Consider the following 17,172-nt stretch of genomic DNA (forward strand, 5'->3'; position numbering starts at 1 on the left):
AATAAGAAGAAAGTCGTCAGAAATTCACTGAAGATAAACATTCGAGAAACAACGGAAACAGAGTAATGCCAATTTTAGCAATCCATGTATCTTGAAAAAGGCAGAATAAAAGTTTAGAAACCCCAAAAAATAGGCAAGGGAATGAATCTATTTGTCTCAAAGTCAGTCTGCCAACTTTCCAAACTTCTGAAGACCCATTAAACCCTCCAAAAATATCCATCATAACAGAATTTGTTAACTCTATCTGTGACCCTTTCCCCTTCATATATCAACCTGTCTGTCATTCCTTTCATTTCTCTGCATCTCCCATTTTCCCCTGCCTTATTCCCATCCCACCAGGAGAAAACAAAGGAAGAACAAAAAAAAAAAAAACTGCACCATCCCCGGCGGCAACGCATCCGATATCTCATCATCCCCCCAAACAAGAAGAAAAAAAAAAGGGAAACAACACCACCAAAATATGAGCATTTCAAGAAGTGGTAGTAACGGCACAACACAAGCTTGCGCTGCGTGTAAATACCAACGCAGGAAGTGCACTCCTGACTGCATTCTCGCCCCTTATTTTCCCCATGATCGCCAAAGACAATTCCAAAATGCGCATAAATTGTTTGGAGTCAGCAACATCAACAAGATCATCAAGAACCTGAATCCCCCTGAGAAAGACATTGCTATGCGTACCATTGTATTTCAATCCGATGCACGAGCCAGTGACCCTGTCGGAGGTTGTTATAGGATCATCCAAGAGCTTCAGCGTCAGATTGAGTACAGCCAGGCTGAGCTTGACCTGGTTTTTCATCAGCTAGCCATATGCCGAGCACAGGCCGTTCAGCAGCACCAACAGCAGACGTCTCACTTGCAAATGCAAGAACCTGGGTGTAATTCAACGCTGGGCTGTGAAATGGTGGATCCAGATCCATTAAACTCGTATAATTCGAATTATTATTATGCTCAAGAACCTCATGAGGAGCAATTTGCCATGAATGATAACAACCAACATCACTTGCAAGAAAATTATGATCGTTCATGGGGCATACAAGAATCAACAACAGCCTTATCATCTTTGAATATCAAGCAGGATTTTATCAAAGAATGTGATGATAATCATGATGAAGTTAAGCCCGAGCTTGGTATACCTTATGAAAGACATGAGATCAAGTTTGAGACCGAAGAACTAGTTGAAAGGACGTTTGTTCCATCGACACAGTTAGTTATGTCATCTTAGTCATAAATTTTGTACATCTCTTATCAGTTATGAGATGATGATATATATAATATCAAGAAAAAAAATAAATGCATATTAACATGCAGAATAAAGTTTTGATATATAATATATTATGTGGTGTCCATTTTACTTCTGGTCTGTTCAAGGATCATTTGAAATATTGCTTTTCCAAGGCTCACTCTCCATTTTCTTTCTCTACTTCTCTTTTTGAATTATTCAAGTCATGCACCTTCAATTCTGTCGTCAAATTGTTATTCATTACCCGAATATATCTAGTTTCTCTTCCTCTCCCTCTCTCTTCAGTTTCTCTACATAGCCAATTATATCTCTTTCCTCCTCCAGGGATACCCTTTCCAATTAAAAGAAAAAAAACATCAGAAACAAGTTTTTTTTTTTTTTTTTTTTAATTTAGCAGCAAAGGATTCGTGAACCTTGCCCAATACATTCTTTCTCCGGGCTGACCCTAAATCCTGAACAAAGAGTTCCTGATACATAGTTCCTAAAAAAACACCAAAAAATGCCCCGGGCTACCAAAAAAGGTACTCGTATTAATCCATTGGACTTGCAAAATTTCCCTTCACCACATCTAAGCAAAGAAAAATCAGATAGAGCAAATTCTTGTTGAGACAATAGATACAATTGAAGACCGAAGAAATCATAAGATAAAAGAAGCGTATATTTTAGTATAGACATGAGCATTAAATCCAGTATAGGTGCAATTTCATTACTTTAATTTTCTTTTCTGGTGGCAGCTGGAAATTAAGCCTAGCTATTGAAATTTTTGCAGTCTCATAGTTTAACAAGCTACCTCCTTTTCCTTGTCCTTTTTGGACTGTGATCGATCATGCATGCAAACTCTTCTTGAACCAAGTCCATTTTCTTTTTTTTTCCCTTTCTAGGGACTGTGATCATGCATTTATATAGAACATTCAATGAAATTGTGTGTATATATGTATGTATGTACATATACACACACACACTATAGATCCAAAAGGAAAAATAATAAAGGAAAAGAATAAGACTTGCAACAATAGTCCTCGACTAATTTTCCTTTTAACTTCAAAATCCTAGATCATTGGTTTTACAATGACATCGAGAAACATGATCCTATCATCTTTTCTTTATAATTGGTTGCCATCATCATGTATTTCTCTTAGGAGTCCATCAAATTTGAACCTTGGCTCTCAATTTAAGTTCTGTGCTATTTTAAACAGAATGACAAATATAGTTAAGTAAACATAAAGAGCCACTCTAACTAGTAGTCGTTGTCTATATCTGGCATGCGATTTGGTGGTTTTTTCTCATCTGGATTTTCCAAGACAGATGCCTCAGTTGTCGTCAATAGCAATGAGACGCTGCAATCAATAAACATATGGTTCAGTTTCACATACAAATTTTTGAGTATAAGCACATATTTAGGACTACAGACTCTTCACCTGGCTGCATTGACTAAGGCTGTTCTAACAACTTTAAGAGGGTCTATGATTCCAGCCCTCACCATATCAACATATATACCTGTTTTAGTGCATCAAACATGATACTGATCAGGACAGACCAGATGTGAATTCTCATTGTAATAGCAAAGACTGGCAGCAGGGCATTTTGAGAAAAATAATGATAGTGTGAGATGAGCATGTCTATGGACACGGGGAGAGAGAGAGAGGACTTGCAACATAACTTGATCCATTTAAGAATGAGGTCATTTTTAAAGGAGTGACATAGCCAGCTAGATATGAGCAATTTCATAAGATCTAAACAACAAACCTTTTGAAGCATCAAAACCCAAATTATTATCATCTTGTTCCAGTAGTTTTCCGAGAACCAGAGAGCCATCATGACCAGCATTTGAAGCTATAATTAAAGTAGGTGCCTAAAGTAAAGCAATATATACTGTGAGGTACTATGAATTATAATGAGATCAAGAGAGGCATGCTGAGAGTTGCCATAAACAAAACCTTAAGAGCATCTTGAATTATCTGAATGCCTCTTTTCTGATCTTCATTTTGAGTTTGAAGGTTCTGCAAAACCCTTGTACCATACAAGAGAGCAACACCACCACCTAACATAAAATTCCATTATGTTATTGCCAAAAGAAACATTTAACATTTGAAAACCACAAAGGAAAATTTCTTTACCTGGCACAATACCCTCTTCCACAGCTGCTCTGGTAGCATTCAACGCATCTGTGACCCTATCTTTCCTTTCTCCAACTTCTGCCTCACTAGCTCCACCAACCTGAGAGAAAATAAGTAATCACCTATGAGGGCCTAAGAGGCACATGCCACTTGGTACTTAGAAAGATGAATTACATACCCTGAAAACAGCTACACCCCCAGACAGTTTTGATAATCGTTCTTTTGCTTTCTCTCTGTCAAACATGGCTGTGCTCTTCTCCATGGCCGTTCTCAGCTGTAGAAGTTTTCAAGAATCAGTATAAGGAAAAAAAGAAATTTTCTTTTCCAAGTTTTCCCCAAGAATTTTTAATAGACTGCCTACTCAATAACATGGTCTCTCCTTCAATTTTACTACATTGAAATTCTTTTAAAATAAGAACATAAACTAACAGCTGTTAAACCAAAAGATAACAGAACTGCTCCCAGTTCAAAATGGCTTTGCCATTTCAGAATTAGCAACATGGTATTTCTTCAGCCGTCTCAGAACATAATTAGGAGATATTCCAGGAAAATTTTAATTTTCTTAATCCAAAGTGATACAGCACATGCCCGGTTAAGAGAAAATAAGTTCTCATAATACTAGTTCAGACTGCAACTTCCTCAAGGAGAAAGAAAGCAGAACAACCTTTTCTACAAAATTAACAACATTAAAAGTAGATCACAAAAGAATCAAATGGGTAAAAAAAATTTCCATCCATTTTTATCACCCCCCACCTCCACCTTCAACCCCAAACCCAAATCTTAATTTATAAATAGAACAATATATTAATGGGTTGAAGAAAGAAAAAAAATATATCAGAAAGGGCATCAGAATACCTGCTCACATCTTTCTTCAATCAGCTTCTTATCCCCTCCCCCATGTAGAATGATTGTGTCATCAAGAGAGATAGTGACCTGTGATAAATTAGGTCAATTGCATTGTAAAGAAGAAAATCAAGCATGTTGCAAAGATACATGCATACCCTTTTTGCAGTACCAAGCATTTCAACTTTGACTTTGTCAAGAGTTAAGCCACGTTCTTCACTGATAACCTGTACTTTTGATAGTTAAAAATGACTCTATAAGATTGTAAAGTACATAAAATCTAAGCAATGAGAATGTTATTACCTCTCCACCAGTGAGAATGACAAGGTCTTCTAAATTTGCTCCTCTGTTATCCCCAAAACCAGGAGCTTTAATGGCACACACCTAAAGACACAAGATTCCACTATTTAAAAATGGTGCAAAAGGTGTCATCTAAACTAAAACATCTTGTACCATTGGATGCATGGAAAAGTCAATTTAAAGCAAAGCCAGACAATTACCTTTAAACCAGCATGATGCTTGTTGAGAATAAGTAAAGCAAGCGCATCACTCTCCACATCCTCAGCCACAACAAGGAGTGGTCTGCTTTTCTGCTGAAATTGAAGAAAAAGAATTAGCAAGTTCACCGCATGCTTCACTTAAAATCATATATGTAAAAGAGTCCTTAGAAGAATTACATTTATAGCCAGCTCCATTATCCTCACAAGTGAGTTCATATCTGAAATTTTCTTGTCATGAATGAGAATCAGGGGATTCTCAAGTTCCTGCCAACATAAAAATGAAGCCTCTTTATATCAGTTTTTTTTTTTTCTTAGGCTTAATAAATTATTGCATCAACAGAAGTTTTATTGTTTATGCTATTTCTAACAAGGAAAGAAATGAAAAATTAGGGACATAAGACAGGTCAATTTCTATGTTTCCATAGGTGAATGGTCTCCAAACAGTGGTATACAAAACCATCAACTGACCACAAGAACCTCTGAGATAATAATAGGATCTTCAAATCACATTAAGCAAAATAAGAGAAATGATTTCTGATTTACTGCACAGCTACTCCTCCAAACTAACAACATTTAAAAAAGAGAAGCAAAAGATAAATTGTGATAGAATTTTGAGCATAGGATTTACATTGGAAACCCCATTTTGGTTCAATGAGTTAGTTACTCTTCTATTTGAAGTAAAAATTATTGGAAAAAGGATACAAATCTGAACTTACACATTTCTGGGTCTTCTGATCAGTAATAAAATAGGGAGAGATATAACCTCTGCCTAGCTTCATTCCTTCCACCACTTCTAACTCATGATCTAAAGTATTCCCATCCTAAAATTTGAGCAAAACATAAGATACACCAGATTACATGTGGTTTAGGAAATGATCATTATTATGCAAATTTTATAATCATAAAATAATGTATAAAAATGGAATATAGGCTTACAGTGACACTAATGACCCCTTCCTTCCCAACCTTCTCCATAGCTCTTGCTATCAATTCTCCAATTTCACGTTCACCATTGGCAGAAATAGTGGCAACCTATTTAAAACATGCCCAAAACAATTTAACACAAATAAATCAAGGAGTATGGTATGTAAAGGGTTACAAAGACCATGTCAACAAACCTGTGTAATTTCTTCTGGTGTGCTTATCATTACTGCCCTGCTTTTCAAGTCAGATATGACAGCATTAACTGCCATATTAATTCCACTTCTCAAGTCCATTACATTTACACCAGCAGCCAATGACTTACATCCCTCCAAAAGAATTGCCTGAGTTAGGACAGTTGCACAAGTTGTGCCTGTGAACAGATACACAATAGTTGATTGATCTCCAACATGAAGAATGTGTAATATGATGGGAGAAATATCAAAGAAATGGTGTTTCTATGGTAAGAAACTAAAGGTTTATTCACGTATCATATAACATATACAACTGAATCCAATCAATGTTTTGAACATGAATGGTATAGAGAGTGCTAATCTTTATTCTATGCACAGATGCCCTGCATACCTAGGATTCTAAAATGATGTTGAATACCAAAAAGCACCTATTCCCAAGACACTTATGAAATGATTCCCAGGAAGGTTTTCTAACAGTAAGGTCTTATCCAAGGGCTCCCCAATCCAGATTAGGTTGGAATGAAAGCTTGATTGAGTTGTCTTAAATACCAAAGAACATCATTGTTTCACAGACAAATGAGTAACTTTTGGGGTACAAGTCCAAATAAACAACTTTCTAACAAGAAAGCCTGATCTTAAACATTGGTATATCAATATATTGATGTTCAATTACAGCATCTTTATGGCACAAGGTTGAAAATAATAAGAATTTACCATCTCCAGCAACTTTATTGGTGGCATTCGCAACCTGCTTTACAAGATCTGCACCAACATTTTTAGCCTTATCCTTGAATTTGATGCTTTTGGCAACAGTAACACCATCCTTTGTGACTTTAGGATAGCCTCGACTACTCTCAATAACAACATTGCGACCCTTAATCAATAGATCAGAATGAATACTATGACAATGCGTAATAGGATACATAAATTTTGAGCTTTTAATCTTTACATAGTAAGAAATCACAAGCATATAACAATATTATAATAGTTCTAAGTTTTAACCTATAAAATGGACAGCTAATTGTTAATAAAAGATTCCCAAATATATCATCATCCTTCAAATCTTTCATATAACAAATAAAATAGAGAAAAGATATGACCCCTACAACATCAAATCCAACTTATAGAGGCTACAAGATTATGTTCCACTTTCTCTTAGCAATTAGATAAAAATATCAACATACAATTCATTTACCATCATGGACAATTTTATCTAAACAGCTCAATCTACATATGAACGAATGTTAAGCTGCCATAAAAATACAGCTTGTAGTGAATATGCTAATAAAGTAAATATTTTAAATAAGCATTAAATCTCCCAAAACAAAAATCAACGAAATATTTTTTTCCCTATCATGCAGTACAAATCTGAACTGTTTTATGAAGTCCCACTGTTAGAAGTTTTTGCTAATAACAATTCCCATTATTATGTCTAATATTTTTAATTATTCCACTAGAATGGAAAGAACAATAAAAGAAGATGTTAATATCCATTACCTTTGGTCCCATTGTGACTTTCACGGCTTCAGCAACCTCAGACACACCCTGCAGCATAGCCGCACGTGCCCCAACCCCGAAATTGATATCCTTGGCCACATAATACCTATTGCAGTTTACCCTACTACAGACCTGTCCAATTCAAATCATTAAGAAACCAGAGCAAAGAAGGGTTAACATATGAATGAATCCATCAAAACCAATCCCAATAAAACATATATTTGTACTTAAAAAGAAAAGAAAAAAAAAAAAAAACATTTTCCAACTATTTCGTGACCCATCTCTGTTTGGTAGGAAAGAAAGAGGGGAGAAAGGAAGGAAAATGTTTTAATCTAATAGTTTAGCTACAAAATAGAATATATTGTCATGTATCTCAACCATTAGATTAAAACTTTTTCTTTCCTTACCTCTAACCTTCCTTCCTACCAAACAGATTCATTATTATTATTGCAAAAGTATCTAAAAGCATATTTTTGCTTAAAGCTAATGCAACTCCAGGTCCTAGAAAATTTTGGACTTTCCATTTCATTTCTTCTATTTCTCACTTTTTCTCACCATACAAACAGAAGGGTCAATTAGAAAACTTTTAAATACAACAAGAAAAAAAAATGAAAATCAACGAGAAATCAACTAATATATTACTTCTTACCAGTCTTTTCGAAGTCGAGGAACTGTAAACCAACAAAAAAAAGTCTCAGATATAAAGCAAACCAAAAAAAAAATTTACTAAAAATCATACGAACATGAACCAAATGTGATATAAAAGAAACATTACCTGATAGATGAAGCTAATTTTGAAGCCACTCGATACATGTCTGAGATGGGTTTTTATTTTATAAAGCGAAAATTTAAAAATAATGACCAAAATCAAGACTTCAAAGAGAGCTTTCGATGGAGTTTTGAAGGGCTTCAATTTAAGCTGCTAGTTTAAAAAAAATATAGGGTTTTAGGCTTTGACCCTGGGGTTTTACAGTATGGGGTTTTCTGTCTATCTAAAATCTGAATATTAGTATATTGGAAATTTTTGAAGATGAAATTTGGAGTCCAAGTCTCTGCTTGATTGGGTTTGGGCCTCTCTCTATCCTTAAACCAAATGAGCCATTTTTTATTTCTTCTGCAAAAGTTGGGTTTTGTTTGGTCTTGGGCCTGGGCCTGTTTCTTGGAGATAGTAAAAAATAATAATTTTTTTTTATAAAATTAAAATATAACATTTTCATTTTTTAAAAAAAGATACAAAATTATATGAAATGAATTTTCAGGAAATGAAAGTTAAAACTTTAAACCCACATTTTGTTGGTTTGTGTTACCTTTTTGTGCTTCTTGTTCTCAAATTTTTAATTTTCAACAAAAATAAATCTTAAAAAAGGCTATGGTTTTAATTCTTATGCATTTTGTTTTCGTAAAAAATAAAGCATTTCATGTTTTCTTATGATATTTCTTTTTTAAATAAAAAAAAAACTTATGCATATAAAAGCATAATTTTATAATTGGTTAACTCCATTTCTAAAATACATGACAAGCATAATTAATATAAAATATGCTTTAAACTTTATGGTTTAGTTTCAATAATTCATGTGATAATTTTTAAGATGCGACATTTAATATTTTAAGATTAAAATCTTAATATTTGTAATTTTTTTATAATTAAGCTGTGACCTCTCATATAAAAAAAATATAAAATATGCTTTTAAATCATGTTTAGTATTAAAAATGTCAATGTTCAGTTATCCCCTTTCGTAGACTGACCAACTACTTTCTTATTATTTAGTTTTTCATGTCTTTTAATTTTGGCCCTAAACCCGTCTTTATATAAATCATACACAAGAATAGCTAGAAGTTATCCAATTAATCTTCGTTCCGAATAAATATAAAGTAAAATTGGCAACGTCAAAATCACGAGTTGATGAGTTATACACATGCCAAATTAATCTAATTCCAATATATTAATAATAAAAAAAAAAAACTTAAAATAACACAGCATGAACTTGACATGCATGTTTTGACAGTCCAATTATCACCGATATTAACAAAAATTAAAGAAAAAATGACATGTTAATATATATATATATATATTGATATGTATACCTATTTTTATTTTAGGTTAAAATATATCATAAGTTTATCCATTATTCAAATTTTAATAATTTAATTCTTATAATATTATTTTTTAAGTAATTTAATTAATGTGTATTGTCAACTATTGAATTGAAATTCTTAAAAAATAATATTATAAAAATTAAAATTTTTAAATAATATTATAGGGACTAAATTCTTAAAAATAAAAAATACATAAATTTATGACAAGTTTTGACTTTTATTTTATACTAACAAAGTTTGGAATTTTATAAAAATAAACACAAATAGTAAGTAAATTAAAATGGTAATGAAACCAAAACTCAATTGAATGATTAAAGTAGTTCTTAATTTTTTATCAGTTATTCCGTTCTTATCATTCAAATTACTTACCTATCTGGCATATATAGAAGTTGGATGATAAATAATATGTACATAATTAAGCTGGCATCTTAGGACCATCTACTCTTTGACAAATGACATAGCAATTAGTTTCATATCCTTGTCAAATATTTATTTTTTAGGACCGCATCCACTAACTGCTCCATTGTTTTTTTCCCCAACATTCACCACTAATTCTCTTATTACCAAACAAAGAAGTAAATTGTGTTTGTATTTCAACTTATTTAGTATTGAACCTAATTATTAAAAATTAAAAATTAAAAATACGGCACTCTACAAATTGATCATATGATTGTTGATAAATAATTTTTCATATAAATATATTTATATATCAACATCATAAATTACAACTATTTTTGAACATACTAATTAATATTAATTAGTTATTGATTATATAAACAAAATAAATTATAATGCCCAAATATTATAAGATTGATATCCTAAGTTTAAGTTTTATTGTATAGGTTTAATTGTCTAATTATGTTATAATTTATTATTAATTATTCAATAATTATAATTTGATTATGATGTAATAATTAATTATATAAATATAATATTTTATTATAATTATAACTTTAAAAAAATTATATAGCATTTCTAAAATTGGATGTAATAAATACCCTTAGCAATCTTAATTATCATGCTAAAACCCCAAAATTAATTATTGATCTTAATTATTTCTCATAGGTCTTTGCAACCTTTTATGCTGTCAAATGGGATGCACATCAAATAGACATGTCAATCTAAAGTAAGATACAAAGATACAATATGAATGTGATATAATTTAAAAAATTAAAATAGATTTATCAATTTAAAATATAATAAAATAATACGATATGAATATGTTATAAAAAAATCATTAATATAATATAATTTAAAATTTTAATAATAATTATATAGAAGTTTAATAAATTTATAAATTTTATGTTATATTTCATATTAATATAAATTATAATATATAATTTTTTAATTAAAATATATTAATTTTATTATTTTATATTATATAAATACATTAATGCAAAAGAAATATGGGTTATGAATAGTCAAAGATTCAGTGCAAGTATCCATCATTGAAGGAAGAAGAATAAGAATAATTGGAAAAAAAAAGCCAAACTGTCTCCTAAGTGCACCGTGAGAGAGATAAAAAGAGGGGTTAACTAATAAAGCAATTCATCCTCGTTTATACGAGAAGATATTATTTATAATTATATGATCATGATAATATATACAAAGAGTCATCATTTATTAATGTAGATTTTCAAGTAATATTTTAATAAAAGTTATATAATTTTAATTGTGATTAATCATTTACAATATAATAAGTAACACAAATAATATGCTCTCGCTAATAAATGTTTGAAAATCCGAAACTTTTTTTTCTTTCTTTTCGATTTGAAGGAATTAAAATATAAAGGGAGACCATTAAGTTTGTTCTTTCTCCATATTGTTCTTTGTCAATGTAAAAATCACAAAAATGTACACTTTTTTTATGTGATCCAATCACCGGAAATAGCATTATTCACATCATCACATGCCGTCCACATGCTACCAGTACCTTTTTTTAAACAAAAAAAAAGAAAAAAAAAGAGAAGACTTTTCTTTCAGTGTTTTCCAAGGTAGGCTAGCTAGCTTTCAGAATCGAGAATACCACACTTACTAGCTAGAGACCACCGAGCTAGCCTGGGACCCTACTTTTAAAACACGCCCAACAGTAGTTGTACTCCTGCACTCTTCAGAATCCCCCACCGACACTAATATTTGTATGAATTATGCACCATTAAACATTTTTTTTTGTTCTTTAAGTGACTAATATTTTAATGAAATTAAAAATGAGTAAAATTAATTATTATAATAATAAAATTAAAAAATAATAAAAATATATTTAAATATAAATACAAATTTAATGATAAAATTAATTATAATAATGGATAGGAGGAGAGATAAATTAGAGAATTTTTCATAAATTCGGGAACAACATACCAGCCACCATAAAACACCTACTAATACGTATCTTGGGGAAAATATACTGGGTATTAGTCTTTCAATTCCAAGAATTGGGGCCCACCACTGCTTGTAATTTAAGCAAAGCCAGTGAATTATTACTTTTTTTTTTGTATTTTTTAGCCGCCGGAAAAGTATTTTAAAAGATTATATATAAAAAAAATTTATTTTATGTAGTTTTGGGAAAAACCTTTTCATTTTTCTACCGTCCATCCACACACATAGAACTTCACTTCATGCCTTTTTTTTCTTTTTAATTTAGGTAAAATAAAAGATTCTGTCAAAGACAAAAAACATAACAGGATCTTCTTAGTAAATAATTTTGAAAACAATTTTACTTACTTATTATTTATGAGAAATTATTAAATATATTTTAATTTTATAAATGAGATTAAAATAATAATAATATATATTTTTAGTGTATATTTTAAAAAAATTTAAAAATTAATTTTAAAAAAATGAAATATGTACATCATTTTAATTTTTTTGTAAAATTAAAAATTTTCATTGTTAATATATTAAATAAAATTTTTATTATTTATTCTTTTAATTTTTTGTATGTGAAAAAAGTTAGAAAAAAGGAGACGTTCGGAATCATAATATAAAATAAAAAAGAAAAGTTTTATATTAGTACTAGTATTGAAAATGGAATGACAAATATGAAAACGTAGATTAATCTTTGTTGACAAAAAGCAAGAAAAAATCTAAAAATTTGATTAAATTATTTCTCATCACCTATAATATATTATATTTTTTATTCATATAAACCATTAAAACAGCTTAGATGATACAAAATCAAAACCTAACAATGCGCGTTGTATCTTCTTACATAAAGCATTAAGATAATGACGTATTTTCATCGGCTGAAAAGTCAAAACCGTCATTAGAAGCCGTATTAGCAACAAAAAAAAAAAAAAAAACACAAAGTTACTTCTTTATATGTATAGACAACTTGACAATTTCAATCTTTTGTTATTATATTTGAAATTGAATAATGGCTAGTGGAATTTGATTCCGAATTTAGGTGGCAATACACTGTCGGTGGTGTATTTGAAGCTAACTTTCAGGGTTATAGCTACTAGCAAGCACAAATTAATTAGTCAAAGCTGTTTATAAAGAAGAAAAATTAAATGTTTTGCCTAGTTATTATGTTAAGGATGGCCAAGAACCAAACTTCCAAATGTAAAATCACTCTTAATTCGTGGTCAACACAATTAAGTCAAAGGTAACTTTTAGTTAAATGAAGTGATAAAATCAACGATTTTTAGTCAAAACTTATTGGCCAATCGGCCCAATCCGTAGGGTAACCTTACCCCAATGGCCATGGCAAAGCAAAAGGGCAAAACAACTCTATAGTTTTCCATGACTTATTTAGAAGATTTGGGTCATCCATATAAATTTTCTCGTTAAAATAAGCTTCAATTTAATTTTCCCTCTAGAAAATATATAACTATTAAGAAAAAATCTAAAGAATTGAATACAATATATTATACAATATCAATAAATAATTATATAATTATTAATAAAATATTAAACTTTTAATTTCAATAACAAAATATCAATCCTATAGCTTCTAAGTGTAAATATATATATTGTACGTTGATCTAAGATACATAGTCCCAAACAAAAAATTATAAACATTGCTATTATCCTATAAAAATTTTTTTTCTGTAACTTAAAGAAAAGACTTGTTATACTATAAATTGGCTCCATTGGAAAAGAGAAATTTGCACACTAATGAACAAGGACTAACAACAAAAATCGAAAGGCCAAAAAAATATTTAAAAGATAAAAATGTATACATTACAATTTTCTATGTTCTGTTATTGCAATCAATCACCAAATTTACACAACATATTATAACCCAAAAATGAAAACACAATTTAAAAAAAAAAAAAAAAAAGCAAAGACAAAAAATAAAATAAAATAAACACCACACCTTTTTTTCTTCTCAATTCTCATCAGAAAGTCCATTTCCAGATCTTGAGCCTCAAATCAACCTTACACTTTGCATCAGAAGTTGAAGCTGGGGTTGCTGATTTCCCCGTCGGAACAGTAGCTTTAATCCCTTCACAAACAACCCTAGTCCTAAGCTTTGGTGTCTTCAATGCTCCCATCTTTGCTTTCACTTTAGTGTCGAGATTTATCTTTAATGGCAGCCCGTTGTTGCTCTTTAAAGCAGTCTTTAACTTCCCAGCTGACGTGTCATCTAGTTCTTGGTTGCTAGTTATGGCAGCTTTCAATAGGGTAGTGTTTTTAGTGCCATGCACAAAGGAGCCCAATGAACCATCCCCAATATCGATGCCGTCGTTTGTGATGAGAGATATGGTGATGGGGTCGTAAATGTAGACGAGTTTCTTGTTCGGGTTTTTGGCTGTGATGTTGAGGTTGATGTTGGTGTCGAGCTTGGAAGCTGAGGTTATGTTAAGAGTTGAGACTTTGAGGGAGGAAACGGTGAAAGTAGGGCGGTGAGGGCGGTAAAGGACGTACAAAACAGCACCAGCTATGGCAGCTAGGAGGATAAGGAGGAGGATTGCTACGGTGGTCCAAAGGCAACAAGAACAACAGCAGGAGCGACGGTAACTGTGGCGGTTAGGTTTTGGGCGGTAGAGAGGGCGAGAAGCTCCGTAGAGTTGAGCTTTAGTAGCGGGAAAGGAAGGGTTGGCGGCGGTGGTGGTGGCAGTGCCATTTGTGGCTTGTTTGTATGAAGGGTAAACCCTGTCTGTCATGGTGGGGAAAAAAGAAAGGAAAGAAAAAAGTGTTACTTTGTTTTGGTATTCAAAGAGAGTGGGAGAGGGGAGAGAAGGGGATTGCTTTGAATTTAAGCACAAAAAGGAAAAAGCGTTCGGTCGGGTGTGTTTGGGAAGGGAAATGATGAGGTGGAAGAGAAGACTTTGAAGAGGGCGAGGAGAGAAAAGGACGGATTAGAAGGGATTAAAGGCAAAGAGAGGGAAGGAAAGGGGAGGAAGGATGGCAAAGAGAAAAAGCTCTGCCGACGCGCTTGTTTAGGAAGCGTGATGTTGACACGTAGTAATAGTAGTCTAGTTTTGTGTGACTTTCCAATCATGAGTTAGAATCAAATATCATTTTGGCTATCAATTTAATTTTCTTCCCCTTTCTATTATTCCCTTGCTTGTTTATGCTGACTTCACATGTTATAAAATCCATTTTAAGTGTTTTTTATTTAACACAAGTTGCCAGTTAAAAATGTTGATTTATTAGAATATAAAAGCACTTATCTATTTGGTTTTTATAAAAGTAAATTTCATTTAGCCATATGAAATAAGAAATATTTGTTACAATAATTTCATCATAATACATTGCAAAATAATAGGAATTAAGTTCTCCAACATTTGTAATTAGAAAATGACATCGTTTTTCACAAAAAAATTTTGTCGCTAAAAATTTAGGAGGTTTTAAGGAATTAATGAGATATAATCTTAATTTAGTTTGGATCATCAAAATTAAGGAAAAGGTCATCCCTTAATAAATTTTTCATGGACACTCATTTTTTGTTAAGGGTTATAATTGGGCGCAACTTTTTTTTTTCTTTATGCACTACAAATAAATTCCAAAATCAATAAAATTAACGTGTGATCACATGCATGAGAGTGGCAAATTATGTTTCCATAATAAATAAATGAAGTTGAAATTAATATATACGTTTATGGTGGGAGAAGAAGAGACAGTGATTGCAGCAATATCGAGTTTGACAAAGTACCTAAGATGATATATTTTTTGGAAATAAATTAATGAAGTCATGTTTTGAGAAGAAAAAAACACATATGAGAAGTGAATTAAACGCATCTTAATGAGAATCAATGCTTAATTAATTATAGCCATTTCATTTCTCAACAAACAAAGATGGATGTTTCCATGTTACCTAATCTTGAGTTTAGACCTCTCTATTAAGATTTAAATTTTGAGATCGACAGTCTTTGTGATAATAAAAAAGATCAAGGTTTAATTAAAAATAGATTATTATTTTTTTGTGATGGTAATATTAATGATTGTAAATTATCATAGACTAATTAATTAATTGATAGTTCAATTCAATGGTATTAAAGTTAATTTTAAAATTGATAATTTCGAATTTAATTCAACCCTAACAAAAAAAAAAATCATAGACTAAATATTAATAATCAAAGGCATTTCCCCCTCTACCCCATTTCAGCTTGTCTCTTTCCTTGGCTTTCCATTATCAATCATTGACAGCTAAAAAATCATGAAACCCAACAAATTGATTCCTCATTTTAGGAGCGATGACCAAGAAAAATAAAAATAATTGCCCTGCCATTGCTTTGTTTTGCATTCTTGTTTATTATTGTCAACGCATCCATGTGATTGTGATTTTTATAAATATATACAAAAATAATGACTCAATCATTTTTTTCGATACTTATAGTAAAATTGAATCTGACCTTCTAACTGCCATAAATGTTCTTCAACTCCCTCCTCTTAAAAAAATTTGTTTTTCCAACTTTAATTACTCTTCCTTTTTTATATTTTTCTTCATGAAATAAACGAATGTGTCACATTAAGCTCAATATCAAGGCCACAAGCACAATTTTAATTTATAATTTTTTTTTTAAGGAATTTTGGTTTCTAATAGGTATAGGAAGAAGAGTGAGATATACAAATATGAATGGGAAATTCAAATGCTGAAAATATATTTTTTTAATTTAATTTGAGGCAGGATTTGGATCCTAACAGCCTGGGAAGAGAGAAAGAATCCTAAATACAGAATTTAAAATTTATAAAAGTAATTACATAAAATCATTAAATTGAGTCTATAAATTATTTTAAGAGTGTTGCTAAATGTATCCTAACTTTTTATTTTCACACCTCATTTTTTTTTTTATAAGAAAAATTATTTAATTATCCTTTCTCTTTCATACAAAATTTTGAAATTCATTTCTGAAATGTCAGAAACTTTTCCGGAAATGGATTTATAGAAAATTATAAACTTTTTCAAAAATAAATTTTCAAAAAGTTAAATTTTTAGAAAAATTTATGATTTTTCAAAAATCTATTTCCGAAAAATTATATGATTTTTTAAAAATTTACATTTGAAAATTTATAAAATTTTAAAAAATTATGAAAATGATAATTAAATAATTTTGTTTATAGAAAAAATAAAAAAAGTAGAATATAAAAAAATAGAGTGCCCTTAGCAGCACTATTATTTTAACCCTAAACGTGAGCCTGGTGAAGGGTACAGGACCCACCATTTTAGAATGGGCTAAAGGTTCGCATATCTGAGATTTGAATGAGGTAGGGCCTAGCATTGGCTTCGAAGGCCGGCCTTGAAATATTCAGCCCATGAAAAGATCAAGATTCAGATGTTCCATATGGCATTTTTTGCCATTAATAAAATGGAGCAA

At 30.9% G+C, this 17,172-nt stretch overlaps 3 protein-coding genes across 4 annotated transcripts; 1 reads left to right on the forward strand and 2 right to left on the reverse strand.

Annotated features, from left to right (window-relative positions):
- Positions 1 to 250: 250 nt before the first annotated feature.
- LBD22 (LOB domain-containing protein 22) lies at positions 251 to 1,343 on the forward strand. Its single transcript, XM_022859425.2, has one exon. The coding sequence runs from the start codon at positions 461 to 463 to the stop codon at positions 1,220 to 1,222; it is 762 nt and encodes a 253-aa protein (XP_022715160.1). The 5' UTR covers positions 251 to 460; the 3' UTR covers positions 1,223 to 1,343.
- A 901-nt stretch (positions 1,344 to 2,244) lies between these two features.
- Positions 2,245 to 8,313, reverse strand: HSP60-3A (heat shock protein 60-3A). 2 transcript variants are annotated; one of them, XM_022859424.2, is made up of 18 exons: positions 8,088 to 8,313; positions 7,962 to 7,983; positions 7,313 to 7,444; positions 6,530 to 6,689; positions 5,819 to 5,994; positions 5,637 to 5,732; positions 5,417 to 5,521; positions 4,878 to 4,964; positions 4,701 to 4,790; positions 4,504 to 4,584; positions 4,359 to 4,427; positions 4,213 to 4,290; positions 3,536 to 3,631; positions 3,358 to 3,457; positions 3,178 to 3,281; positions 2,987 to 3,092; positions 2,659 to 2,737; positions 2,245 to 2,577 (listed from the first exon to the last, which is right to left on the reverse strand). In XM_022859424.2, exons 1-18 carry the CDS (start codon positions 8,123 to 8,125, stop codon positions 2,478 to 2,480), a joined length of 1,719 nt encoding a protein of 572 aa, XP_022715159.2. In that variant the 5' UTR covers positions 8,126 to 8,313; the 3' UTR covers positions 2,245 to 2,477. The 2 variants fall into 2 exon arrangements, with proteins under 2 accessions (XP_022715159.2, XP_022715158.2); XM_022859423.2 differs by having other exon boundaries at positions 4,701 to 4,793; positions 8,088 to 8,296.
- A 5,236-nt stretch (positions 8,314 to 13,549) lies between these two features.
- Positions 13,550 to 14,688, reverse strand: LOC111318609 (NDR1/HIN1-like protein 10). Its single transcript, XM_022921485.2, has one exon. It carries the CDS (start codon positions 14,515 to 14,517, stop codon positions 13,750 to 13,752), a length of 768 nt encoding a protein of 255 aa, XP_022777220.2. The 5' UTR covers positions 14,518 to 14,688; the 3' UTR covers positions 13,550 to 13,749.
- Between the last annotated feature and the right edge of the window lie 2,484 nt (positions 14,689 to 17,172).

This window comes from Durio zibethinus, chromosome 26 (genome assembly GCF_047325235.1).
Source record: "Durio zibethinus cultivar Kanyao isolate XHJ-2024 chromosome 26, ASM4732523v1, whole genome shotgun sequence".
Taxonomy (NCBI): Eukaryota; Viridiplantae; Streptophyta; class Magnoliopsida; order Malvales; family Malvaceae; genus Durio; species Durio zibethinus.